General features: G+C 43.1%; 1 protein-coding gene across 2 annotated transcripts in view; it reads left to right on the forward strand.

Annotated features, from left to right (window-relative positions):
- Window positions 1-27,492, forward strand: part of MEGF11 (multiple EGF like domains 11) — a 188,864-nt gene that overhangs the window by 101,914 nt on the left and 59,458 nt on the right. For both annotated transcript variants that reach the window (XM_041469049.1, XM_041469050.1), the window contains exons 7-9: window positions 3,387-3,523; window positions 8,641-8,853; window positions 16,205-16,379. In XM_041469049.1, the coding sequence (XP_041324983.1) occupies window positions 3,387-3,523; window positions 8,641-8,853; window positions 16,205-16,379 (525 nt within the window). The remainder of the gene's footprint in view (window positions 1-3,386; window positions 3,524-8,640; window positions 8,854-16,204; window positions 16,380-27,492) is intronic.

A 27,492-nucleotide genomic window follows, 5' to 3' on the forward strand; every position in this document is an offset into this window, starting at 1 on the left:
GCATTTTTAGGAGCCCAGAGAGACTTTTTTGAAAACTGTGTTGTTGGCTGCTCTGTCCCTGGAGGAACCCTAGAGTTAACAATTGATGTTTCAAACAAGCATAACTGAAAATTGAAGAGAAAGATCAAGTATTCTGCAGAAAGAAACTGAAATTATAAGTAAAAGCACTCAGCTTGTAAATGTTGAGATTTTAAGTATAAAGAGTCTCTCCAGAGTTTTAATGAAAAGCTGGTAATTCAGTGTACAGAGAGGGATAGCAAGTGTCTTTTCATGCTATATTTTTAACTCTTGGTGGTTGGAATGGTTTGGGAAGTGAGACATGAGGGGGCTGTAAAGGAGCAGGCGAGATGGGATTGCTAGACAGCATTCATTTTATTTCACACCACGGATTTCTGTGACACCAGGAATTTTACTTGCTGATTTTGAGGCTTGAGACTGCACATATATATATTGAATATACCATCATTTTGGAAGGAGAGAATTCTCCCTAGATTTATACAAGTGCAAATCCACTTGGACTTTATTGCTGCTGGATGAGCTGCAACTTTTATCCTTTCCTAGGTTGGCTTATTAACAGGAGCTCAGCTCCCTTGGGGTTTGGTGGGATGGAGAAGGGGAGGCAGTGACTTTAAAAGGAGGAAGTTCTGGGGTTCTGAGGTTCTTCCTTGGATCTGCCATCTTCAGAGCCTGGTTCTTTTATGGCTTGTAATTTCTTTCCTCCCACCAGTGCTGAATCTCTCAGCATCAGGAGTTCTCTGGATGGTGTCCTGTGGGACTTTACTGCCCCATGGGTTCTTCACCAGGAGGATGATGGCCAACAGCCTCTATTGTTGAACAGTCAACAGAACGTGGCTTCCAGCATCCCACAGTGTTGGGCTTTTTCCACTTCTGTGCCTTGGTGGCTGTGGAGTTTAGTACGTGGCTGCTTTAGGGCCTCATTAACAATTTACAGGTTTAATTCTATACATCTTTCTCATTTGCAATATTAAATTCTCCAAGCGCTCTCAGGAAGTGGGGAGAGAAGTTAATTTAGCATTTACAATGCTTCTCAGAAGCCCTTTTGAAGGACTAGATCTCTGTGCTCTGGAAAGCAGCAATATTTCATGATGTGACAGAATGTTTGTCACTGGCAATGCCCCCTGTTTGGCCCCAGACCCCCTTCCCAAGGCACGGTGGTGCTGTGGTAATACAGCACATTCTGCTCATCACTTCTCTCCTATTGATTCTGGCCATTGTGAAGCATCATTTGTATTTTTGTCTATTTTTCTTTCTGTTGTAGATTTTAAACGTGGGGGTGTCTGAGAAAATGGAGGAGAAAAAAAATCTTTTCTGTCCTACAAAACACAGCAAACAATGTCAAAAGCAGAAGCTGATGGGATCAGGGCCTTAAAAAAGGTGCTGATGGGGTGAACATTGCTGATTAGATGTATAAGCAGCAGGAAATGTTGGTCTGACATTTGATCCTCTAGAGAGGGATGTTTTGAATTCCCTTAGTACATATTAATGCAAAAAATACAGCTAAAGATTCTCTTGGCTCCGGGGGTATGCATCCCAGAGTATTGCTTTCTCATCATTTGTTGATAGAAATCCTGTTCCTTTTGAGACATGAAGGGAGAAAGTATTTATTATCAAGACAAATGGACACTTAGGTTTTCAGATATATAGTGTTGTGTATTACTCAAGTCCAGAGACACCAGTTTTTAACTCTGTAATCTGAAAGTTCTTGAACTGAGGCCAACCTGTCTGTTTTACAGCCAAGGAGCCACATAGCCCTGGTTGGGAAAGGCTCAAAGTATCTGTTTTATGGTGACATTGAAGAGCAGCCTCTTCACTTTGTGGCTGTTGATACAGCTAAACTTCCCAAGCCCTGAGGAGTGAAAGCAGCCATTATATTCCTGGTTTATATTTTGAATAAGTTGTGTCTCATACATGCTTTGTTCAAAACCCAGAGGCCCCAGGGCTTGGTTAGGGAAACAAGGAAATTAAACCCAAATAATCCTGTGGCCAGACACTGTTTCTGTCTCACACTGGGCACTGTGGTGGCACTGGCAGCAGCACCACTTGCTGCAGATGCCAAACATTTTCCATTATAGGACCACAACTTCAGAGCCCAGCACTGCCAGACTTGTTTTGGCTGAAGTTCCTCAGTTGGATGCCAGCCTCAGGCTTTATATTTGCTCACAGGGAGAAAAACATTCATACAACTTCTAAGAAAGTCTGGGGAAATCCTTGTAAGGCCTTGGTACTTGGCAGGAACATTATGGGATACCTGGGGGAAACCACGTGAGACTGGCAGCTGTCTTTCTCCAAAGACACAACCCCACACAAGGGTGAGCATTCCCTGCCCTGGGGCTGAGCAGCTGGAGCAGGGATTACCTGGGAGCTGCTTTACTTGTGAGCAGTGCCAGGGGCACAGCAGGGACAGTCTGGCTTTGCTTCACTCCCAGAGCTGGTTAAGCAGGGAGGGGAAGGAGGAAACATCTCAGAGATGAGCATTTGGATCTGGGTGGAGGAGAAGATTAAAAGGGAGGCCGCAGCAGGGATTTGGAATAGACTGGAATAAAGAGGTAGGAAAGCAGAGAACTGGGAGCATAAAATGGGATGTGGAGTTGAGGCAAGTCAGGGACTGAGGTGTGGCTCCAGGGTTGGGGATAAGGAGCTGGGAGGATGCTGGATGCTGCGTCCTGTCACTGTTTAGGGATTAGGTAGATATTCCAGCGCAAAATTCCTGTGGCTTTCCCAAAACTCTGGCTGATCCATTCTGTGCTGCTTTGAGAGATGGATGTGTGGCTGGAGAGAGCAGAGGGAGCAGAGTGAAGGGTGTGAAGGGCAGTAGAGGAGTCTCCAGCCTCCAGCTGAGTTGGATGAATGAGACTGACTGAACAGGAGAGATCATCACAGACCATCAAAACCAGCACAGCTACACCCTCCCAGTGCAAACCTTCCAACAATCCCTTCCTTCCCAAACCTTCTCTGTGCAGCAGGTAGCCAACAGTTTTTCACACTCCCCATTTCACAGAAAAACCCAGGAGCACACAAGCAGCTTTGTAGACTTCTCTGGTTGCCTTCAACTTCTCCCACATCTTCATGTGGCTGTTCAAGGGCAGTGCAAGCCCAGCTGCAGTTTGTGGGGGAGATCCAAGGAAGAGAATTATCCATGAGTGTGCAGTGGTGAGAAAAATCCCTTCTGGAGTCAGGCCAGGCAGGCATTTACTGTGGTAGCAGAGTTTTCAGACTGTCTTTAGCACATCTTATGCAGATAAAATATTGCTGCTACACTTACATCTAGTTTTAGCAAGAAGGACAATAAAATTCCAAGCTGCATAGATAAATTTATTGCATTATGAATGTTGACTGAAATATTGCTCTTTCTACAACCTTACCAGGGGCTGGTGTGTGCACAGCCTTGTCCTCCTGGAACCTTTGGAATTAACTGCAGCCAGGACTGTCCATGCCACAACGGAGGGCACTGTGACCCTGTGACAGGAAAATGCCTGTGTACAGCTGGCTATATAGGAGACAGGTAAAAATCAACCCCCAAAGCCTTTCATTTTAACCATGGACTGTCAATATTTATGTCCCTTCTAGGACAATCTTCCTCCCTGAAAAATGTTGTTATGTTTCTATTGCTCCAATTAGGTTCATCCTTCTGAAGCACTTCAAGCAATATAAATGTGGCAATGTTATTACTTTTTATTGGCAATGCTCTCCATTTACAGGGGTTTTTAATATAACTTTTAAAATTTAATGGATTAAATTTAATTTAGATATTTACAGTGATAAATTTAATAGAGAGCATTACATGTTTACAAGATATGTAAATGAACTATCTTTATACAAATTAATATCCTCAAGAGTAAGCAATGCTGCAGTTTAATGTCTCCTTCATTCTTCTGTGCTGCTGTAGCACTGATCCATCTCAGCCACCAGCAAAAGGTGATAAATCCTCAAAATTTATAAACGAGAGCCTTCACCCATGAATCGATCAGAGCAGATGATAATATTGTTTTACCAAGGTGTCAGGGATTCAGCAAAATGACTACACAGCAAAGTCAATGAGGGATTGCAGCACGTGCTGGCTTAGCCTGCAGCTAATCCTGGATAACAAAGGTTGGGAAGTGCAGTTAAAGCAGCTCTCAGGAGCACTTTGCATGGGGCCTGTGGCACCAGGGTTTGCAGGGATGCACGGCTCACCAGTGGATGTTGTGCTAAAGCACTTTCTCCTCTCTGTTCCCTTTTTTAATAGCTCTATACTGACATATGCTACAATTATATTTTTATGCAACAAAGCTCATTGGAATTTCTCATTTCTGCCCTCACTGAATAATCAGCAGGTCGTTGGAGCACAAACATCCAACCCTCAGCCCTGTGGGTGGGTCAGAAGGCTGCTCCTTCCCATTACACATGGAGCTTCCCTGTTCCCATTTTATGGACAGTTATAATTGGAGGGGGCTCAGGATTTGCATGGGGTTGAATATGGAGGAAATACTAATTATTTCCAAGTAATTTAGAGGAGAAGACATCAGTGTGCCTCTCTTCCCCATTCTCCATCTGGAGACTGTTTCCAGACATGTGGTACCATATAATTCCTGTTTCTCTTTCTCTCTTTGTGGAGACTTTTCCACTGAAGGAGGCAGCTGTGCAGCCTGGGCCTTTGTAGTGAGGACCACACTTGAATCCTAAGCTGCTCCCAGTGCTGGCCATGCTGGGGGGGGCTGACAGAGCCTCTCTTGCTCTCCTCATTTGGTTGTTGCCCACCCTGATGGATTCCTGGCTGTAGATGGATCAATCCAATCAAGTGCTGGGAGCTCCCAGCCAGCAGCCTGCATCCTGTTGGGGATGAGGAAAGGAGATGGGAAGAGGATTTTACTGCTGATTGCCCTTGGAGAAGGCAACTCAGGGAAGACATGGCAGGAGCTCACAGGGGTTTTCCTTGAGCCAAGGGAGTGTGTACTCATGAGGTCTGTGCTTGGAGAAAAGTGAGAGAAATTCAGACTCCAAAGAGAGATGTAACTTGGGAAGGGAGAAAGTAAGAAAAATAAGGCAGAATCAGTTGGGAGAAGTAGAAAAGAAGTGAGGGAAGGTCACATTCTGGACCTGCATCCAAGAAAAACCCTTGGGAATGGCTTACCTTCCCCATCCCAGAGCAGGGAAGTAAAAGACACTGAGAGAAGAGGCAGGAGAGCAGAAATGCAGGTGTGTGAAAGGATGAATGAGAACAAGGTTGAAAAGGTAAACAGGCAGTTAGGAAAGCTCTGCTGCAGCAGGGTAAAACTGGATTAGCCTAGAAATTCCCACCTTTCCAACGGGTTCCTGGAAAGTTAGAACATGTTCATCTCTCAGCCTTTAATCCCCCTTCCATGAGGGAGGGGAAACCTCAGGCCTGTTGTAACCATCTGCAGTTGTGCAGCTCCCTTGGGCTGGGCAGCCCTGGTTTGTGCTGGTTGTACTGGTTTGTTCTGAGCACACAGCTGCCTCACCTGCCTGGGGGCCCACTGATTTCAGTGGGGGATGAGGTCTTCAAAGGGTCTGAGTGGCTTTCCTTGGTTTTGTGTTCGCACCACAGGGACAATGGGACAGACCAGGCAGCTTCAGCTTAGCTCAGAGTTTGTTTTACCCTGCATCTCCTGCAGCTGTTGCACTGTCACAGCAAAAAGGAGAGCAGGAGAATCTGCTGCACAACAAAACACTGCCTGCTTTAACGTTTTACAAGGCATTGAAAAAAATCTTAATGATGATAGATACTGTGAATAACAGCAATAAAGACATAAATACATTTTACCTACTACCATCTTAAAATTGTCAATAACTACTATATAATGCTACAGTTCATCATCATGTGCAGAAGATAATAACACACAGTTAGATAAATATCTGTGGAGATGAAATGGTCATAAAGGTCTGCGTGAGTGTAATTGCCACACTTTTGTTCCCTACCTGTTTTCCAAGAGTGGCACTGCACTAAATCTCTGGGAAATTGGCAGCACTGTTAATAACTGCAGGATGCTTTGTGTTCACTGAAATGACTGGATCTGTCATGGAAATGTGTGTTTTACAAACTGGAAAGGAATAATAGCAGAGGCACAGTTAGAAACTGAGAATGGAGTCTTTCAGAATTGAGTGGCTCACAGGAAAAGTGAACATGCTGGTTTAGCTTTGTTTTCCATATTGCCCTTAAATCGAAAGATTGAATCTTAACAGAATAAATCTCACATTTATTAGAACTGTATGGGGAGATTTACTCTCCTGTTGTTGTGTTTGTACACGTATCTCTTATCTCCAGGTTAGTGCATTTTGGATGGCTTTTCATATTTGTCTGTGCTACATAAACGTGATCACTGTTTCAAAATAAACAGGACAACCTAAAAAACTTTGCAGCATTATTCCTTAAAAAAAGAAAATTGTGGGGAAAAGTGTAGGAGCCTATACTAAGTTCATCTGTTAAGCATGCTGTCTTCTGTTTAATATTTTGTGAAATTGCTTCCATTAATTCCACAGGTGACAGCCATATTATCCTATCCCAACCCAAATAATTATGGTACATATTAAAGTTCAGTGGATATTATAATACGAATCTCCCCAGATAGGCAGAAAGCAATGTAAATTAAACAAGAAACATAACTAGGGCTTAGCAGCTCATTTTGTAATTTAATTGAACAATGTATCTGGTTGTTAATGGTGCTATGGACACATTAGATTGATATGTTGCAAAGGAAAGATGTTTAAGTAGAAAGCTAATTCCTGCTGTGATTATTCTCATGTTCCAGAGGAGTCATTATTAGTATTCTTTGTATAAAATTCATTAGCGGTAGCTGCTTGATCTCCAAATAAATAAGTTGGTTAAATTGTTAGTAGAAAAAGGCTAATTATGTAAATGGATTAGGTCGTCAATATTTCATTTCCAGATGCTTTTCTCCCTGCTAGGTAATGCTTCATCTTCCATAAATATAGAATGATACAGTGCACTATTGACTAAGAATTCACCCTGTGGAGCTCAGAGCTCTCCTGCTCACTCGGGGTCTGTGCAGCAGTGGGGACATGAGGAGCTTCATTGTTCCTCCTTGCATTTCATTTGCTGGGAGTGTTTCAGCCCCACTGTTCCCATTCTTTGCTGGCTCTTTCCTTTGCAGCTGAACCCCCTGAGAGCAGCAGGGCTCTCTCTCTCTCTGGTGCCTCTCCAGACTCTTTCCCTCTTTGTCCCAAGCTCCTCTCACTTTGGGTCTCATATGAACTCCTCAACTCGGATTTGCAGCCAGCAGCTGCGTCGGTGCCTGCTGGAATTAAATCACCAGCCAGGCCCTTTGCTGTGTTCATTTATTTTTAGTAAAACGTGATAATCTGAAGCTGCAAAAGTAATGCCCTTCTTATATACTGCCTGTGTTCATTGCAGTTTTGCCTGGCTTGCATCACACATTAATCTTTTATTACTGATCATTATATTAACTCTCACCTGCCAGCTGTGAAATGACCTGCAGAAAGACATTTAACAATTGCCTCCATCCACTGAGTTTACAGTATACACTTTAATCAATGCTCAGGCTTAAATTAATGCTGATAGGCAATTTCCAATGCCTGGCATCCATGTGATAAGGGAATTGGGCTTTTCTGGGCTTCTTTTTCTGTTTTTATTAACTGAAAAGGCCTATCTGTATTTCACGGTGGATCATGTAAACTGTGGTACTGACTCATTGCAGAATTCTGAAACCACTGAATTATGTCAAGCACACAATCAGTTGCTTTCTTCAGGAACTTAGCTGAGCTTTTCCAAGGAGGAAATAATCTGAACTCTTAAATTGATTGTGTAGGACAAGGAAACAGACTTTTTGGCAGATCTCAGAACGTATCCAAGTAGGGAGATATTTTTAACAGTGCATGGAAGGTGCAATTTAAAACAATCTGTGTAAAGGGTTTGCAGGTTCCAATTTTATGTGCATCAAATATTAAAAATGTTGGCAATTTTTAAGAAGATTCCCCATTAAGGAGCATGAAAGTAATTTTTATGGAGATTTTATACTACTGAGCTACTCTGGAGTAGGAGAAGGAAAGCAAATTTAAGCTTTTAGTTACTCAGAACACACACAAAACACAAAGGGGTTTCTTGTCTCCTTGTTGGTATAAAACTCATGCAATGTCAACAAAGAGGGCAAGTAAAACTAAAACATTGCTGCAGAACATTTTGCTCAATATTGTTAAATACACTTTCCCTTTTAACCCTCCTCATCACTGAGAGGGCCATGTCCTTTCAAGGGAGGTGCACAGTCCTCCTGTGATAAAGAGAAGTAAAACAGGTGAGGGGTTTTATAATAAATATTTTATTGCCTATCAGTTTCTTTCAATTGATGAACACAATTGTCAAGGTCCAAGAAAGAAGAATGCATTTTGTGAATGAAGGTAATATGAACTATTACAAATTTAGCAGGATATAATTGGGCATGGATGAATGCAGCTTCTCTCAGCAGCAATTTGCATGGCCAAGATATCCCATCACTCCAGTGATACCATCAGTTCAGTGTTACTTCAGTAAATGAGCAGGGTTTGCTCTGGTTGGTATTTAATTCATTAACAAAGAGGTTCCTGTGTAAAAGCAATGTCCTGCTGAGGTTGTGGATGTAACTGGTCCCATGTCCCATGCCATGGCAGGTGCCAGGAGGAGTGTCCCATCGGCACCTACGGCTTCCAGTGCGCGCAGACCTGCGCCTGCCAGAACGGGGCCAAGTGCTACCACGTCAACGGCGCCTGCATCTGTGACCCTGGCTTCAAAGGCATCCACTGCCAGGAAAGAATGTGTCCTGAAGGGTTCTATGGCCTCAAGTGCAACAAGAAATGCCCCTGCAATATTACCAACACCCTCAGGTATGTATATCGTAATATTCTAGTGCAGGGACTGGGACAGTAAAAACATGGGGAAAAAATCCAGCTAACTACACCTACTGTCTTTTTCTCTGTAGTTTTAAGTACAAACACAGAGAGTTTCTCTGGTTTGCAAAATTTTGATTTAAATGACCTCAGGTTTGGAACCATAAGCCTCAGTCCAGCCAGATATTAAGCATGTGTCTATTTACAGTTCTAGTAACACCTGAAACAGCCTGACATACAGCTTTATCCTGTAAACCCTCATAAGAAGCACCAGATGATGCTCATATGTGTGGATAATAACCCACTGAAGTTGAAAAATAGATATATATTTACTCAAATCCATCACTTTCCCTCTTTTTTATGACATGGGTTTCCTTGTTAGATCTATAGACAGCAAGGGGACTTTCAACATGAAACCTAATTTGCTTCAGCTGATGTCTCATGGCAAATTACCTTGTTGGAAACACTTGAGGCCAATGTATAAATAGACTGAAATCAATATCCCTGAGTCAGTCTGTGGAACTGTAACATGGTTGACATTGTCAAAATAGACTCCTCATGTGAGTCCATTTTTGCTCCTCATTCTCTTTGTATATGAGGAAAATATTCAGGAAAATAAATACCAGGGAATGATGCCTACAATGGAATAAGCCTCACTTAAAAGGTCAGAGTTTGATGTTTTATTCCCTTTTTTGCTTTTTTAAAGATCTGATTCTTGAGGTTCTCTTTACTCTGAGACAGAGCCACAAACAGACTTTGAATTTGCTTTTCCATTGTAAGCTTGAATAAGTTTGCCAAACCTTGAAAAGAAGGAAGAATTTAAGACTCTTCCCTATTATCCTCTTTGTTACCTTAAGTAGCTCCTTGCCTTGTTTACTGACTGCTGGAATTGCTGTTCAGAGAATCCTCACTCCCTGTCTTGCAATAAAGGGAGCCTGGACAGCCAAACCCCCTGGCCTGAGCTGTCTGATGTTCTGGAGCCACGTTTCCTCACCTGCACATTGCTGAGCCCCTCAGCTCCCACTGGATTCCCTCCTTTTTTCTGCCCATTCCTGTTCAGCAGGCAGAGCCAATTTAGGGTTGAGTAGGCTTCATGGGGAGGTGGAGATAATTGATGCCCAGGCAAAAATGCCCTTGATAGACATTCTTCAATTTGGAACCAGACAGGTGGGGACCTGACTGTCCTGCTGATGCTGACAGACCCACCTTGCCATCTTGCTGCTGCTAAAATATAAACACATTAAATTATGTATGCAAGAAATGGCACCTCATTTGTGTGCACACACAGACACACACACACACAAACACTTCAGGCAAATCTGTCTGTGCACTTGAGATAGACCCTATTTGTCTCAGTCCTGGAAATAAACAGGTGATTTTCCTTGTAAATTCAGCTGTGAGTGGTGAGGCTTTGCTTAACTGAAAGTCAGAGCTCACAATGGATTATTTAAAAACTTGTAATTATGGTGATACAACTCCTGTGCAGCAAGAGAGCTCCAGCACAATTGGGTTTGACAGCCAGGATCCAAAAGGTTTGAGGCTCCCAGGGAGCTCCGTACAAGAGTCTCCCATCGCTTCTGATTATGTTGTGTATCATGAAATCACTGCAAAAATACCATCCCTGAGGCAAGAACTGCACATTATACACAAAAGGTTAGTGCTGTGTTGTACTGAGGATGGGGGATGCCTCAGGAATTACTGCAGAGGGAGCTGAGGGATAAATTCCTACATGTCACATCACTGCAGCACCTGTGGTAAATCCAAGCTGAATTGCTCCTCAGTGTGAACTGTTCTTCAGGTGTACAGGAGGGTGAGAATATGCTCATGGTCAGCAGCTGACACTTGTGTCTTCACCCCTCCTGAGCCTGCAGAAACATGTTTGTTTCTATAAAGGCAGAAATAGAGAGGAAGGACTGCAGGCCACAGGCAAGGCTGAGTTTGGCTGCAGTTTCTCAGCTACGTGCTCAATTAATTAAGACTTCTAGGTGGGGTAAGACTGTGGGTTGGAGGGTGAAAGAATTCACTCTGCGTTACTCAGAACTACCTGGGAGGTGCTCTGTGAGTTTGCCAGAGGATCTTTCCGGAAAGAACAGACTCTCCTTCCAGCTGTGAAGAAAATAAGAGGTCTCAGAGAGGTTTGAGAGAGCTCAGAAAGGGGGAGGATTGAATCCTCTCCCAGCTCTTTTCTAGGCATGTGGTCATTCTTACACACCCTGCCTGTGCCTGCTTGCTGTCTGATGGGAACATTTTATTCCTTCCCTCCCAACACTGCTCCGTCAGCGTCCCTTGCAGCATCCTCTGCTGAGATGGAATCTCTGGTTCCTTAATAAATGAGTCTGGTCTCTCTTTTGATAAAATCTCCCTTTTTCCTACATCTTATCACTGCTGTTATGGAACAAAGAGATACCAGCAAGCTGTAGGTCAGTAAATGTTCTTTCATTCATCCATGGGATTTCAGCTCTCCACTTTTCTACCAGCTCTGCAGAGTGCTGTCAATTGCTGAGCCAAGGAGCTTCAGAGCTGGTGGAAAATGACCTTTTCCAAAGGCACTCCAAATTCTGAACAAATCTTTGTGCTGATTGTTTAACCAGTCCCATACAGAGCACTTCTCTTCCCACCCACCTCTTCCCATTCCTCCCTGAGTGTTTGTTCGTATTGAATCTGGGCTCTTCCAAAGTGACTCATTTACCCACAGCCATCTATTTTCCCCAGGAGCAGTTTAAGCTCTTGGGTTTTCTTTGTGATCCCCAAGTGTGGAGGGTAATTATTAAACACCTGTAGAAGGTGAAGGAAACTCCTGTCCCTGGATTTGTCTCATTTGATCTGGTTATTGGAGAGTTGACTGGAATGGAGAGTTCTGAGGGCTTTGAGGAGTAGCTGAGAAGGAACAGTAGGAAATACACAATCAGCTTTTCCATTTTCATAGATCTATCTATTTTAATATCTGAAGAGATGAGAGTGATCATCTAGTCTAACCTCCAGTATGGTAATGACTGAAGGACACCATCCAATAATTTCTGCATCAAAGCACACTGAAAGGCACTTTGTACAGGACTTTGAACAACCCCACAATTAGGTGATTTAGAATGTGGTGGTGACTTGGACTGTCCTTCCACAGGAGAGGATACACCTGTAAAAAACTCCCCTCTGCAAAAAGTCCATGTTGAGACAGCCTACTATAGCTGGAAGGGAAAAATCCTGGCTTGTTCTTCTGTCAGGCAGGAAGGGAAATGAACAGCTGGAGTAGTCCTGGGCACCCACCCTTCCTGAGCACTGCTGTGGAGCCAGCCTGGGGAGCCATGTGCCCTTGGTAATGCCTTTCCCAGGTCACAGATGTGAGAAAGAAGGAAGCCACTGGGACAAAGGCAAATGGAATGGGCAGATCTCCATAGGCTCCAGTTACTGCCTCAGCACTGGCAAGCTGGGGAGGACCAAACCCCACGGAGCTTCCATGGAGTTCTGCCTTGATCTGGGTCAATAATGTGCTGGACTGAAGGAGCAGCCCTGCAGCCTCACTGTGGCCACTGCTTTAAAGCAAGAGGCATTTTAGTATGGGAGACTGGATGTAGTGTGGACACCATGAAACAGAAAATACTGTAAAATAAGGATTAGGCTGCTGATAATGAAAATGAGAGGACTGGTGCTGCTGTATAAACAAAAAATCAGAAAATTCACTGGGAAGGTGTTGCTTTGGCTGAAAGATGTGTGGAGAACAAATTCAGAATTTGGAACAGACTGTGCTGTCTAAAACACTTCCAATTTGCCTTGAGAAATTTACCTGGTTTCCTCAGATTTCCTCAAAATTAGATGCTTAAAAATTTAAAGGTCAAAAATGCCCTTATGCTTTTCAGTTCAGCTAATAAAATTTTTTAAAATAAATCTTTTATTGCTTTAAATGTGGCTCAAAAGCCAGGGATTGCACAGTAGCTTTCAAAGTGCAGCAGGAGCCCTGGAACCCTTTCCTTGTCAGCCCTGATGTGTGTGTGGACAGCTCTGATCCACCTCTGCTTGGCCTGGAGCCACAGGAACACTTGGCTGCCTGTGCTCACTCCTGGTTTCTACTCTGCTTCTTCCTGCAATGCAGGAGAGTTGAAGAAATAAAAGTTGTTAAGATTCAATGCAAACTACAAAGGATAACAGTGCCAAACTCTTTGAAGTGAGTGAGGTTCCCTCACTGCTCCCAGCAGGGGTTGGAAAACAGATGTTGGTGGGTTTGCCTTTGGGATCCTTTTGGAACCCTCCCATTCTCTCACCCATCCTTCAGCGATCCTTCTGCAGAGGAATTGTTCATTAATTTCAGTTTTTTGGGGGCTGGAGAAATGCCTCACATGCACTGTGACCCCTGCTGGCAAAATGTTACATGGATACATTGGGAAGGTGCACTCAAAACAGGAGGGGAGGAATTACAGAGATATTTATGGAGAAATGCCTCACATGCACTGTGACCCCTGCTGGCAAAATGTTACATAGATACATGGCCTGGGAAGGTGCACTCGAGGGGAGGAATTACAGAGATATTTACAAAAATTTCTACCTGTATTTCCTATTCAAGTTTTATTCTGCCTCAAACATTTCAGCTTCAGTCCAAATAGCATTTAATTCACTGGGCAGTCTGGATACATGGATGTTTGGATGGGTGATAGATGAATTTCCTGGCTCTGTTCTATATCTAGGTTCATAATTCGACCAGAATGTGGTTGTACAAAATGCCAGCAGAAGAGAAACCTTCCTATCAAACACACACATACACTATTCCTACATCATGAGCTACAATATATTTAGTATGTAACTCTGCTCACTTTAATTAGGGGAATAGTTCATACAAACCAGAGAGAAAAAATAATTAATAGAAAAACTTTGTACTATTTAGTGATATCAGCTGCAGATCCTGAAAGGGTTTCCAAAGGGAGAAAGGCATCATTTTAGAAATGGGGGAAATGAAGGTAGAAGAGTCAGTTAGGTGGCCAGGATTCCCTGGCAGGACTGGGAAGAGAACAGCTGCCTTGTGCAGTTTGGGAAAGCATCTAAATCGCAGCCCTCCTGAAGTTAACACTGCATCAGGCACCTGCATCGTCAAACAAGTGCTTTGGAGTTAGGAGAAAAACAAAACTCTGATCTGCTCAAGCTGATAACAAAATTATCCTTCTTTCATTGGGAAGATTATGTGGATGGAGGGACTCAAACATCTGCATCGGATTTTTCTGGCTCACAGTCCCATGAAATGTGGATGAAGTTTTGGTGGGTCAGAATATGCCCTCAAACTTTACTGGCCTTTATTTTGGAGTCCAAGTTCCCTGTCTCCAGTAGATTCTTCTGGAGAGCCTGTTTGGTTTTGATTCTTATTTTAGTGCACATCAGGATGAGTTTTAGCCCTTAATACATAGCTTGTATCCCATGCAAAAAAGCTCCCCATGCTGAGGGGGGAGCCAACCTCGGAGTAAAAATTCTGAGTGAGTGTAGTATTTTCTGCTGAATTGTTATAGTCTGATTCAAACTGCCCTGGTCATATATTACCTTTGAAATATTTAATTTACCTACCAGGTGCAGTTCTCATGGAAGTACATGATACATGTAGTAGTAGTGGAAATACAGCAACATAAAATTCATTTCAAAATCCTTTTTAATGTTGAGCTTTCTGCTCCTATTAGGTAATGATTAATAGACACGGGGGGAAACATGAGCTTTTGTTATTTTCATCTGAATGTTAAGAGGTGCTTTGTGAAAACCATAATTTCAGGGACTGCTTTGTCATGGATGGTAGTTTGTTATGCTGATGAATTGTTTTAATTAGTCAGTAAAACACTATTTATGATGAAACATTTGACACTTAGAAAATTTGATCCTTTTTAGTTGCAGCACTATATGACCAACCTCTCCTAACAGAAATTGCCTGAAACATAGTTGGAAATTACATTTTATGAGGTTACCTTGAAAATTAACATATGCAATATTAATTTTATAGGTGTAAAGAAACCCATTAATTCATGTCTACAGTCTTAAACTGTAACAATAAATAATCGTAAAGGAAAAAATAATTGTTTCTGGGATGCAAAAAACCAGGAGACAGGCCCAGAGAGAGATCCCACCTTGCAGAAGTCTATTCTTCTTGTTCTGAGAGTAAAGAAAACAGGATTCCTGGCAATATTATTTCTCATGTCTCTCACTGAGGACTGAACAGTGCCATTACTGTGCAGTGCTGAGATGCAGAGGCCACAGAGCAAGCTGAGCTCTCAGGTGAAGCCTCACACGCCCAGCTGGCCTCAGACAGCATCCCCAGGAACCTCTATCCCTTCAAACCAGGAGTTAACCCATCTCCAGCCTTCCTTCTCCTCCTCTCCCTGTCCCAGCCTCCTGCTGTGGGAAGGTGGTGCCCAGAGGAAACCTCGAGGAAGAAAAATGCCAATAAAGATAAACATTTCATGCAGGAGGAACAGAGGGGTGCATGTTCCACCTAGGGATGCAGAGGGACTGGGCATTGTCCGCTCTTTGGGGCTCAATTCTCCTTTCTTCTTGCCTCTCCATGTGCTCTCACAACAGTGTGGAATTGACTGAATAGAAGTGAAAGCCAGAGGATTCATGTTGTTCATTATGCAGCGAAAAGGAACTTGACTCATTTCCCTGCACAGCTGTGACTTATTCCCAGGGCTCCTGTTAACTCCTGTCCCGAGTAAATCCCAAAGCTCCAGGTGCTGATCAGTTCTGGTCACTATGGCTGAATATTCCCTGAAAACTCTTCTTCCAAGGAGAGTTTTCCCTTCCAAAGCAATTCCGTTTCTAGCTGTGTCTGCTGGAAAGTTCTGCTGAGGTGGCACTCACTTTTAAAACACAAATGACAGTGGGATGGGATGGGATAGAATTAGAATAGAATAGAATAGAATAGAATAGAATAGAATAGAATAGAATAGAATAGGAATGCTGTGCCCTTGAACTCAGGTTTGTCTTCACAGCTCTCTTGATTGCATTCCTCCACCCACTGGAACTTCTCCTATCCCTGAACTTCTTTAGCTGGCTGCATTACAGCCAAATAGTGCAGCACATACCTGTCCTGCAGCTTGTAAGGATTAATGATGTGGTTGATGCCAGTAATCCAAGTCACACTGATTTGAGAATGGAAGAGCATAAACTTCAAGGTGTAAACTACCCAGTGCTGTGGCAGTTCCCAGATGTTTGGAAATGCTGGGCTATTTAGCACCAGATTCTCTATTCATGTCCCAAATTATACAGCTGCTCATATCCACCACTCTGAAGAGTTTCCAAGCTTGTCCTGCTCATAGTGTGACACGTGAAATGTTCTGGGCTGTGTTTTTCCTTCCTGCCCACATCTCATTAACATCTGTCTCTTCGTTAGTTGCCATCCTCTGTCTGGGGAGTGCAGCTGCAAGGCTGGCTGGGCTGGGCTCTACTGCAACGAGACGTGTCCCGTGGGCTACTACGGCGAGGGCTGCCAGGTGCCCTGTCCCTGCCACAACGGGGCCGACTGTGACAGCATCACTGGCAGCTGCATCTGCGCCCCAGGCTTCATGGTGAGTGGGGCTGGGCATGGGGAGGGCTTTCATAAAGTGGCTGCAAAAAATAAAAGAGGGGTTTATTCTGATTTGAAATAATATTTGCATCAAAGCAGCCAAACGTGTGTCATTTTTGGCCATTCTGTGCTAAGTCCACACTGCTGTCCTCTGGGCAGTGTCAATCTGTGGCTGCTGGTTGTTTAGTTAACATATCTGTTCTAACTTTATTACTGTTATAAAGATAAAGATATGCTTTCCCATAGTATATTCTAAGTCAAGACGTAACAAAAAAGATGTCAGATTATTGTCTGCCTGGAAGAGCAGAGAAAGAATTCTCATGGCCATTCAGCATGTTCCTTGTCAGTCACACCGTGATTTTAATAGATGAAGATATTTTAAAATGTTACAAATGATAGAGCAATTTATGTCTTTTCTGAGCCTATGTGGCAGGTGTCTTTTACCGAGCATCAGAAAGAGCTTCAGACATTCTGAGGTAAACAAGCATTGCATTTTATCGTTGAGATGTAAAATGGCTGAAGAAACCAGCCAAGATGAAAACATCAAAACTTCAGAGTTAACAATTGCCAGGCTGCAGCAGAAAGTATTGGGAAATGGATCCAGGAGTCCAGTCCCGCTAAGGCTGGGAAGAATGGAATTCTTGCCAGAAGTTCCCTGGTTATCTGTAGATGAAGCTCCTCCTCTTCAGGAGCACACCACAAAGGAGAAATGCAGGCTGTGTTTAAGAAACTATACTTCCTAAAGGAAAAAAAAATACTTTAAAGAGAGAATTCCATCAAACTTCGCAAAAAGTTGGCTTTCTCTGTCCTTCATTCTACATGATCTGTCCCCACAGGCCTATCTATGTTTTCTGTGCTATTATAACAATTATGAGTTATAATTACTAAGTTCACTAGAAATCAAGGGACAGGCTGCACAGTTGGGACAGATCCGTAGTGGGGAGGTCCTGTATGAGATTAGTGGGATGCCAAAGACTTTTTTGCCTCTCTTCATTCTAATTCTACACCTGATCTTGTGATCTCCAACTGGCATCAGCAGAGCTGTGCAATTTCCAGGAGTTGTCTCAATGCCAGGTATTAACAGATTTATTTAGGTGTGAGGGGCTGGACTCCAAAGCATCTGTGCAAGATAATGGTACTTGGAGATGGGGGAGGGAGAAATAAAGGTCTTTGAGTTTGGTTCCCAACTCCACAAATAGAAAACAAGAATTTATCTTCTCTATACAGTAGTTGATACACAAGTGGAGGAAGGAAGAAGGCAGCAGCATGTTAGTAACAGCTACAAAATCAAATGATGCCAAGATCCTCCTTCTTATTAGGAATGCTCTAGTTGATACACAAGTGGAGGAAGGAAGAAGGCAGCAGCATGTTAGTAACAGCCAAGATCGTCCTTCTTATTAGGAATGCTGTCCAAATTTGCAGCACAAAAGCGTTTAGGGACTCTTTACTGTACACATTTTAAAAAAGCATACCTTGTCCAATATACATTGCCCCAAGGCAGCATTAGTGGAGGCAGAAAGCCTGGGAAGTTCCTATTGCATTGCTTCAAAATAATATTTAATCTCATAATAAAGAGCTTTCTTGCATTGACATTTAAACAGCTTGGTTATTGAGGATAGCTCTATAATCACTGAAGCATATTTAGGCATTAGTATCATTGCTCTCACATAATATACTATAATCTCTGGCAATTAGTCCATGAGGGGAAGTAAAGCCTTGAAATTGCTAATTTATTGCCTCTGAAGCATATTTGTCATTCGTGTGCATGCCAGATGAGCTGCAATGGTTCTTTCAAGTGCTGCAGAACACAGTCTGTGCAGGAAAGTTGCTGGGAACCTTCCCCTCCCACCCCAGGGTGTTATCCTGCCAGGATGCTCCGGGCAGGGAGGAGGGAGCTAGAAAAGGTTGTGGGGCCAGAACCAGGCTGGAAGTGCCTTATCCCAATGACACACTCCAAGCCAGGTTTTCCCTTCAGATATTCCTGCCTGGCTCTTGCTGAGGCAGCAGGGGAGCTCTGCCTGGGGGTTGAGCTTTGCCCTTGAATTGGGCGAGGCGGCGAGCGCCGGTTCCGAGCTCAGGATGTGTCCTCTGGCAGAGCTGGCAGTGCAGTGCTGCTAACGCAGGGCTGGGCACAGCTAATTATTCACAAAAGCCAGAAATTAATCCCTCTTGCTTTTTTGAGTGTGAGGCTTGGCTGAGGCAGCCACACGGGCAGGAATTTTGCCACATAATTGGAAAGAATAAAACCAGGAGCAACATCTTACATTTTAGAGCAATGTTTGATCTACACATGACACTACGGCAGAGCAGTCTGAGGGGCTGCTCAGGAAGGGGGAAAGGAAGGAAAAATGGAGGGAGATAGGATATAACTACTGAATTTATCTGCAAAGGGAGAGGGGTTGGACCCACAGGACGTTAGGATTATTGGACTGACTGGAATATGCAGTGCCCAAGGAAGGACAGTGTTTTCCTGACAAAGCACTCCTCCTGCCCACTCCTCCAGCACAGATGGTGGGTTTTTAACTCGCCCTGCCTGTGTCAGGACAGCTGGGCTGGGTTTCAGGATGAATCATCTGCTCTCGTAGCCAAAACAGGGACATTTTGTTGGGATGCAGAACAAGCCATTAAAAACACAAAGCATCTGGTCACCTTTATTAAATGTATTAAGTGAAAAGGCAGCCATCCCATAGGCTGCCATGTACGTGAGCAGAACACTTAATTGTTGAAAATTCAAGAAGATGCAAGTTGTAAAATAAAAATGTATATGGTAGCTTAAAGAAAATACATTATTTATTAGCTGTGACATTTCCAAAAATTAAAATGCCCAAGCTAAATAGTGGTGAGCTTGCAGTTTAGGATAGAGTTTCAAAACATCTTCTGTCTTATTTTTTTCTGCAAATGTTTTGGGGCAGACTCAAGAGCAGATTTGCATATGTCTGGCTCCAAACCCAAATGACAATGTTGTAGAGCTGTTATTGGGTATCAGGGTATTTGTGTGAGGTGCTGCTGTGATCCCCTGGGGGGATGGCTCTGTTTTACCTCTGCGGGTTCTGAACCACCTTGCAGACCTGGGTATGGATTTGGCTGAGGCATCCACAGCCCAAACCAGGCAGTTCTTGGAGGCAGCACGCAGGGCAATGAAAACAGGATAATAGTAGAGGAGACACAATAAAATCCTCCCCAAAATCACAGACCTACTCCCCATTGCTCCACAGGCTTGTTGGGAATGCTTTGCTTCCTGCATCCCACTTGTAAAGGAGGATAAAGGCTGTATCAGTTTGACTCAGATGATTGCAGGGAATCATAATTACAAGGACACCAAGAGGGCACTTCCCTCCAACTGGGACTTTTAACATATTTGAGGGTTTCCTCTTAGCAGTGAAGTGATGAATTGCCAAAATGCTTTTCTGAAGAATGGTTCTGTAAAGCTGTTCTGCTGCCATCTCATTTGTGACCAGAAGGAACCTGGCAAACACACACAGGGAGTGCACAGATCAGCCCTAAAAAGCACCAGGGGAGAGTCTTGAATGGTAGAAATTGGATCCTCGCTCCCATGTGGAAATGGCTGCTGCTTGCAATAAATTATCTGGATGCAATTATGGGGATGGTGAGGGGGGTTATACTAACTTGTACCTCCCCCTCCTTCCAAATTCTGCTCCAACATGTTCTCCTATAAGTCCACTGAACTCAGGTGTGCAGGAGGGACATAAAAGAAAGCAGGACTTGCCATGTCCTCTCTCTCTTCTTTTGTTTTTGGTTCATTGAATTTTATTCCCGTAATTCAATAAACGTGGTGGAGAAGGCCAGAGGATATGAATTAAATATGACAGGAGACCACAGGAATCCTGACCTTGTGTCTCACAAGAAAATCTTGAAACCAACCCCCTGCACATACCTATCAGCATTTTAGCTGCTGAAATCATTATAAATGCTATTTAGATACAAGTAACCTCACCTTCTCCATTGCACAGCTAATTGCAGCTTCCCTGAAAGCAGTGGCTATCTAGAGACCTCATCCCGTGCTATGCCTTTGTTTCTTTATGGATTCTTTGTTTTCTTCTTTTGAAAAATGGGTTTAACTTCAAATGCTTGCATTCTGTGTGTTGTGGCAAGGAGAGATGTAGTTAAAACATTTCTCAGCCCAAGACACTCCAAGAAAACTTTTAACACTTCTCTGTGGAACGTGTGGTCAGCTTTTACTTCGGCGGGCACTTAGGTCTATATTTCACATCCAGATGACAGAACTTATATTACTTTAAAGAGTTCATCTATTTATGCTGCTATTTTTTGAAGACCTGTCTGCTTTTATTGAACCCTGCATGCTGGCAAGCAGAGCAAGCACTTCATCACCAAAATGAAAGAATCCATTTTGACATTTCTCTATTTCTTCACTATATTGGTAGATCCCACACAAGCCAATCACATGCTGCAAAGTATGGAAACTACAGCAGTGGTGATCTCTTACTAGAAGAATTTTCAGCTTTTGGAATGGCTCTTGGATTCCCTAAAGCTTTCCAAGATTTATCCCAGTGCTGTGCATCTATAGGTATTTGCATCTTCTGTTTGCATTGTATCAAAATTGCATTTTTAAAGCACAATTAATGCCTTTCAAATATATCCTTATAGAGGTGCTTATGTGTATGGATCTCTGGCTGGGCTCAGTGGGAATCTGGGCACTTAAGTACTGAGACACAGGCATCATTTGGGTCTGTAAGTCCATAATTTTGTCTGGCATGCCTGAATTTCTCAACATAATGCTTTCTCTACCATAGGGGTACAAATTGTTCCCAGGGTTTACATCAGAGTAAAACTTTACAACCTACCTGCACACTGAGTAAAAGTCAGCCCTTGTAGCACACAATGAACAGTAGCTTGAGCACTTAGTAAAATAAGTATAAATTATAGTGCTGTAAAGCTATTCAAATGCACAGCAAATGCACACCAAATTTTGCAGTGAATAATCTCTTGGTCAGTACAAACACCCACACGCAGACTCAGACCAGTCTTAGCCTGCTCTGTGCCTACTCACTGAGTAAAATGACCAATTTACTGTTCCATAGAATGAGAAGGACCATGATTATGGTCCTTTAGAGGTCATAAACACTTAGAGGTCCAGTCTCTTGAATATTCCAGCTCTAACAGGTTTCCTTCTGGCACATACCATATCTCTTGTTCCCTGAAAATAGCATAGAGGAGAGAAAAAACAATCTTTATCTTTATATTAAGAAGTGGAAGCCTGTTCTCCTGTCCTACACCTTTAAAATTCTCTCTCTTGTCTAAAAGAAAAAAACAGAGTAAATACAGAGGAGCACCTTATCTTATCTTCAATTGAATTTTCCCTGAAGGACCCAAGTCCCAGGCAGGTCTGGAGAAATTGGAAGCATCATTGCCTGTAGGTGTTTTCTAAACACACAAGGTACAAATTTATCAGAGTATTCCCTCTCTTCTACATACTAACTTTCATCTTTATTCTAAATGTATCATTCTTCACCACTTCACAAGGAAGCAGGGGGAAAAATGGATGAGACTTCTTTGTGTTATAAGCCCGTGGTTCGGTAGTAAAATTATTTTATAAATTTCACAAAATTCTTAATATAAAAAATGAACGTAAGGCTGGAGATAGAGGATCTGGTTTGGGGGCTTTAACTCATTTAAATGATCCATTTCTCTTTGAGATAATTCCAAAAGTACTTCTGTAGAAGCTCATCGCAGAGCAACAGGGCACCTCATCAAAAGGTTTAAAAAGAAAAGACGAGGGGAAAAAATCTTCAATAGAGCCTGTGTCCTTTTATCCTTGATTTACCGAGCATATCAGTTACCCCCCTTTGTTAAGAGCTCTTTTCATTTCTAGGTATAAAATAAATTCAACCATTTTATCAAGATGTTCTTGTTACCAGCCACCAGTATAAATTTTACTTGCTGTAGGTGGGGGAGAGGTTTCCTGGCACAGCAGTTGTCCAATTAACTGGAGTATCACAGGCAACAGGAATGGGTTGCAGGGTCTGGTTTCATGAATTACCTGGGTGCAGGGGGAAGATGCATTTTCTCCTCTCTGGTTTCCCATTTGTGTCCATGACCCAACGCCTCAAACCCACAGAGAAGGGCGAGGAGCAGAGGCAGAGGTGAGGAGGAGAGGCACCCTCACTGTGCATGTGGGTCTGAGCATGGCCTGCAGCTGGCAGGGCATGAATTTTTAATTGATAATGAAAGTAAAACAAGTTATCTTAGAAGTTGTGGAGCTACAAGAGCGTTGTTTGCCACTGATTTCTATCCTCAGTCCTCCGGCCTCTCCTGCCCTGCTGCAGCATCGCTGTCAGGTCTCCTTTGATGCTTTACCTGGCCAAGAACACTCAGGTGGGCTCAGGGACCTCAGACTCGCTTCATCCCCTGACTGCATAACCAGATTCAAAGTGCCATGGATCACATTCCCTGAAAAAGAAAAGGGTTTTGGGTTTTGCCTGCCTGAGCAAAAGTTGAATATTAAGTCAAGACATAGAAGAAACTGATTTCAGTTCTCCCAGCCTTTGAATTCTTTCATGGTTATTGTTTTGGTGTTTTTTTTCCTTTGTTTCACCTCAGTTATCCAAAAGTTCTTAGCAGAGTTAATTTTAAGAAGTTTGGGAATATCCCACTGTAGCCCTGACTAATTCCTCAGCTATCCCTGAAGTAAAGAGACATAGACAGGGGAAAGACCAAGCCAGCCAGGAGGACTGTCCTGGTGATCCCAGAAACAGCTCAAAAGGGAAAGTCCCTGCTCGGATACAGAGAGCAGTGAGATGCAGCTGAAGAGCCACCAAAGAAACCTGGCAGATTCAGAGTGCTCTGAGCAGTTTTGAGAGGCTCTTTTTGTGAAAGCCAGCAAGAAGGAAATGCAGTCTCTTTGATAACAGATATCACTGTCAGTTTTAGGTCTGGAGGTGATGTGAAAGGCAGAGATATGGGAAATTCAACTAAAGTAACCTTAAAAAATGGAAGATGTAGCTGTGCTGTGGAAAACCATGATGAAAGTAAAAAATTATATTCACCTGGTATTTAAAAAGTGAATAAAGATAAAAATCAGTCGGCCAGAACAACACAACCAGGCCCCCTACACTAACTATGGCTGCATCCCAGATCCCTCTTTCCTGGTTTTGGTCTCTGAGGAATGCACTCTCCTTTGAATTTGCATTTTCTTGGTATCTTCTAGATAGAGATATGTCTGAAAGCTCAGCTGATTGTTTTTTGAAGCTTAGAAATTAGTTCACAAGTGGATGTGGAACAAGAAGTGGATCTCAAGCAGGCAACAAAGCCTCTCTGTTCCATACAACCCAAGAGTGAGCTAGGAAAATGTTTTTCAAATGAAGGAACTGACATTTTCCCATTGGACAGAAATTTTCCTGTTATCTGGGCTGCAAGTTGGAAGGTCTGAGTTTACAAACAGAAATCAAAACATCTCACACACAATGTTTTGGTACATTTTCCACACAAATAGAGCTGATCACAGATCATTTGCACTTACTAAGATTTTTGCACGTTACAGAGCAGATGAAAACTGCCTCTGAATCACACCTTCATGTCCCTTTTCACTGATGGCATTTGAATTTTCTTACCCACTTCTCAGTGCATACAAAAGAATATATTTATGTGTATGCAAGGGCTGTGCTTTGATTTTTTTGTAGTCCATTTGGGCTAATAACAGACTATAAAATTTTTCATCCCAAAACTACTCGGTGTGATCAGTACAGACTGAGAATGATCTTCCCTTGGCTGTGCAGTGCCCTGCATGGAATGACTTGGTCTCAGTCCAGCTCCCTGTGGATCAGTGTGTACATCACAATCCCCATTTCTATCAGCAGCCACCAGCAAATTTGCTGGCACATTGAGCCTTTTTACCATTTTCCCTTCACAAACCATTGCTTCAGGTCAAGCCTGGTGACGTGGCTGTGTGATCCATCTCAAGGTCCCTGTAGGGCTTTTTCTGGGGACAAAGAGCACAGGTACTGAGAGTTTTGGAGCAGCACCCCTCGTGAACGCTGTGAGCCACCCAGCTTGTCCTGCACCTTTCCCAAATGGCAGGTGAAGTTGGAAACTCAGTCCAGCTGTGAGGTGACACTGCCACACGTCATTCAGGGAACAATGGACATCACCTCAGTGCAAGGGAGCTGGATGTGGGCTAAGCCAGGATTTCAGGAGCTACTCACAAATGTATTCTCCTGGCTCTGATGAATTACAGGAGGACATAATCTCCATTCCAGTGCCAACAGGGAAGATCATTATGGGGAGGCCACCTGTGTATTCCAGGCATTCAGACCGAGCCGCTCCCCTATTGATTTTGATATCAGTGTTTTATATCAGTTTTATAGAGGTTTTCATATCAGTGCTGTCAGTCAGGCCTGGTGCTGTTCTCCCCCCGAGCTCCTCTGGACCAATTAGGGATTTCTGCAGGAGCAGCAGCACCTGCAGTGCCCCTGTGCTCCCCAAAGCCTGCAGTGCCCCTGTGCTCTCTCAGCCTGCAGTGCCCCTGTGCTCTCACAGCCTGCAGTGCCCCTGTCAGCACCCGGCTGCAAGGGCAGGAACAAAGGCTCTGCCCCTGCCTCAGGGCATTTGGTGGATGCTTTGGAGCAGGTGAACTGCTGTACCGCAGTGTTTAACAAGGTCACTGAATGCGCAGGACACAGTGGCTCCCGCTCAGCTGTGCAGACTGCAGACCTTTCTTTGAATTCAGTGGAACTTTTCAGAGCCTTTTATGAGCTATTCCATTTCATTTTTCTCTGCTCACTCTCTTGTCAATGCACAAGCTCCAGAAATTGTCTGTGACAGCTCAAATTCTGCTTTGCCAGCCCAAGTTTACCTGAACACAACTGCTGCCTTCAGTGGGGTTGTCCCAGGTACACAAGAAGGGGGTTTGCCTCAGTGTCTGTCTCTCCTAATGAGAAGGTATTCACTCACACACAGAGTTTGTAATGTGATAAGAACTCTGAGCAAGTCCCAGGTCTTCTCTTTCTTCTCATATTTACTTTTACTGGGCTCTGCTGCAGTTTTATTTACCCGAATAAGTCCAAAGTTTTCCTAAGTGGGTCCAAAGGAACCAACTTGGTACAGAAAGCCTGAAAGCCTCTGCCTTTGTTGCTAGTTGACATATTTCATGTGTTTTATCCTTAATTGGCAATGTGGCTGTGTCAAATTGCATTTCTCTTCCTGTAGCCTCATTCAGAGCCAGTGGAGCTCAATATTCTGCTCAGACTGAGTTATTTGATCTGAATTTTGCAGAGGGATGAACTGCTTGCCAATAGCAGTGCCTCCTTTCATCTATTAGGCTTCCAAATGTATATATCTTTATCCACACTATCTATGGTTCTGTGCATGAAAGTGTTGGTAGCTGACTCTCCTGGTAGTTCAAATTGCAAACTGACTTCATTAAAACATCCTAAGGACAGGATTTAAATTATAAGTTAGTTTTGCATTTTATTTCTGTTCAACTGTACTGTCAAAGACTTTGTCTTTCACAATCAAACATGTATAAATGAAAAATCCTAATTTTGTTTTCTTATGCCAAAGAGCAAATGAAATTTTACCAGATCTCAAACTCTTTTGCCATAGGGTTTTGATTTAGGAATGAGAGTTTGAAGGGGATCTCTCTTATCTGACTGTGTGTGGTAACCTGGTTATTTACCAGCTTTTCAGTATTACATCACAAAACCCATTAGCTTGGACTTGACATCTTTTCCTTTTTAGATGCTGTTTTTTTGCTTTGATCCTCTCAGCTGTGGATCCTGCAGCTCAGCACCAAGGTCCACCACAGCTGTTTGCAGCATCAGCCCTGTTCCTTTGTGTTTTCCATCCGCATTGCTACTTCCATGGCTCCAGTGCTCATAGCAAGGGGCCAGTGGAGAATTCCTGCTGTTTCCAGCACTTTTAGCTCCTCCTGGACTCAGTCCTTTGGGGTGTGAACACGACATCAGGTGTGCACTGATGGACTGGTTTAAAGCTGTGCTTGGACATTGTCCTTAATTGCACAATACACTTGTGGAAGAAGTCTAAAAGAAAGTTTGCAAATAATGCAAAAATATAGGGATTGTCAATGCAGTAGCAAATCTGGGGAAAGATTCCTGTTCCTGAATGACTGGGTATGTTGAAATTCAGTATTTAACAATGTAGAGTAATAGATTATAGGAAGATAATGTTAAGTAAATACACAAAAAATGAGTTCTAATTTAATTCCTGCTATTCAGTGAAAGAGATCAGGCAATCACTGTGGGTAGTTTTCTGAAAAACTCAACCCCTCAATGAGCCTGAAAAACTCAAACTAATCCAGAGCGCCTGACAGAATAGTTAGAATGATCAGGATGAGAATAAAACAGGATGGAAAAGCCATTTTTTTGGTATTGTGTAAATCCATAATATATCCAAGTCTCAAATTACTGCACACAGCTCGGCTGATTCCTGCTTACAAAGGATAGAATGGAAATGGTGACAAAGATCATCTTTTATATGGAACAATTTCTATAGAGAGTCACTCAATGAGCGGGAACTCGGCTCCGAAAACAGATGGCTGAGGAGGGACATGATAGAGATCTGTGGAACTGGGGATGGTGCACAGAACATGAACAAGGAATGGTTATTTACTATTTCTAATAACCCAGGAACAAGGGCCAACCAATTAAATGATTGCACAGCAGGTTAAAAACAAAGAGAGTGCTTTTCACAGAATGCGTAATTAAGTTGTGAAATGGCTCCCATAAAATGAGAATAACAGTGGGATGATTTTGCTTAGAGAAGGGGTCACTGAGGGTAGGGATGTGAGAGGTCTCTCACTCCATGGGGGAAGGGGAAGAGGGAATGCATTCTTGCTACTTATCACAGCATAAGAAGTTTCCCAATTAAAAATCAGGCAGTGGGTTTGAAGCAAGCAGATAAAGATGTTTCTTCTCCCTTGTATTTATAATTAAACTGTGGATCTTCTTGCCAGAAAACATCATAGAGGCTGAAGGTATAAATGATGCCTTTTATTTCCTGTTTTAGCTGATGTCCTTTTTGCAGAACTGTTCAGACTTGACAGCCAGAACCCACATTTATTATTGCAAAAAAGTCAGGAGGCCACAGCTGTTTTACAAGGTGGATCTTGGACTGTGACA

This window comes from Pyrgilauda ruficollis, unplaced genomic scaffold, assembly GCF_017590135.1.
Source record: "Pyrgilauda ruficollis isolate IOZ18807 unplaced genomic scaffold, ASM1759013v1 scaffold23, whole genome shotgun sequence".
In the NCBI taxonomy this organism is placed as follows: Eukaryota; Metazoa; Chordata; class Aves; order Passeriformes; family Passeridae; genus Pyrgilauda; species Pyrgilauda ruficollis.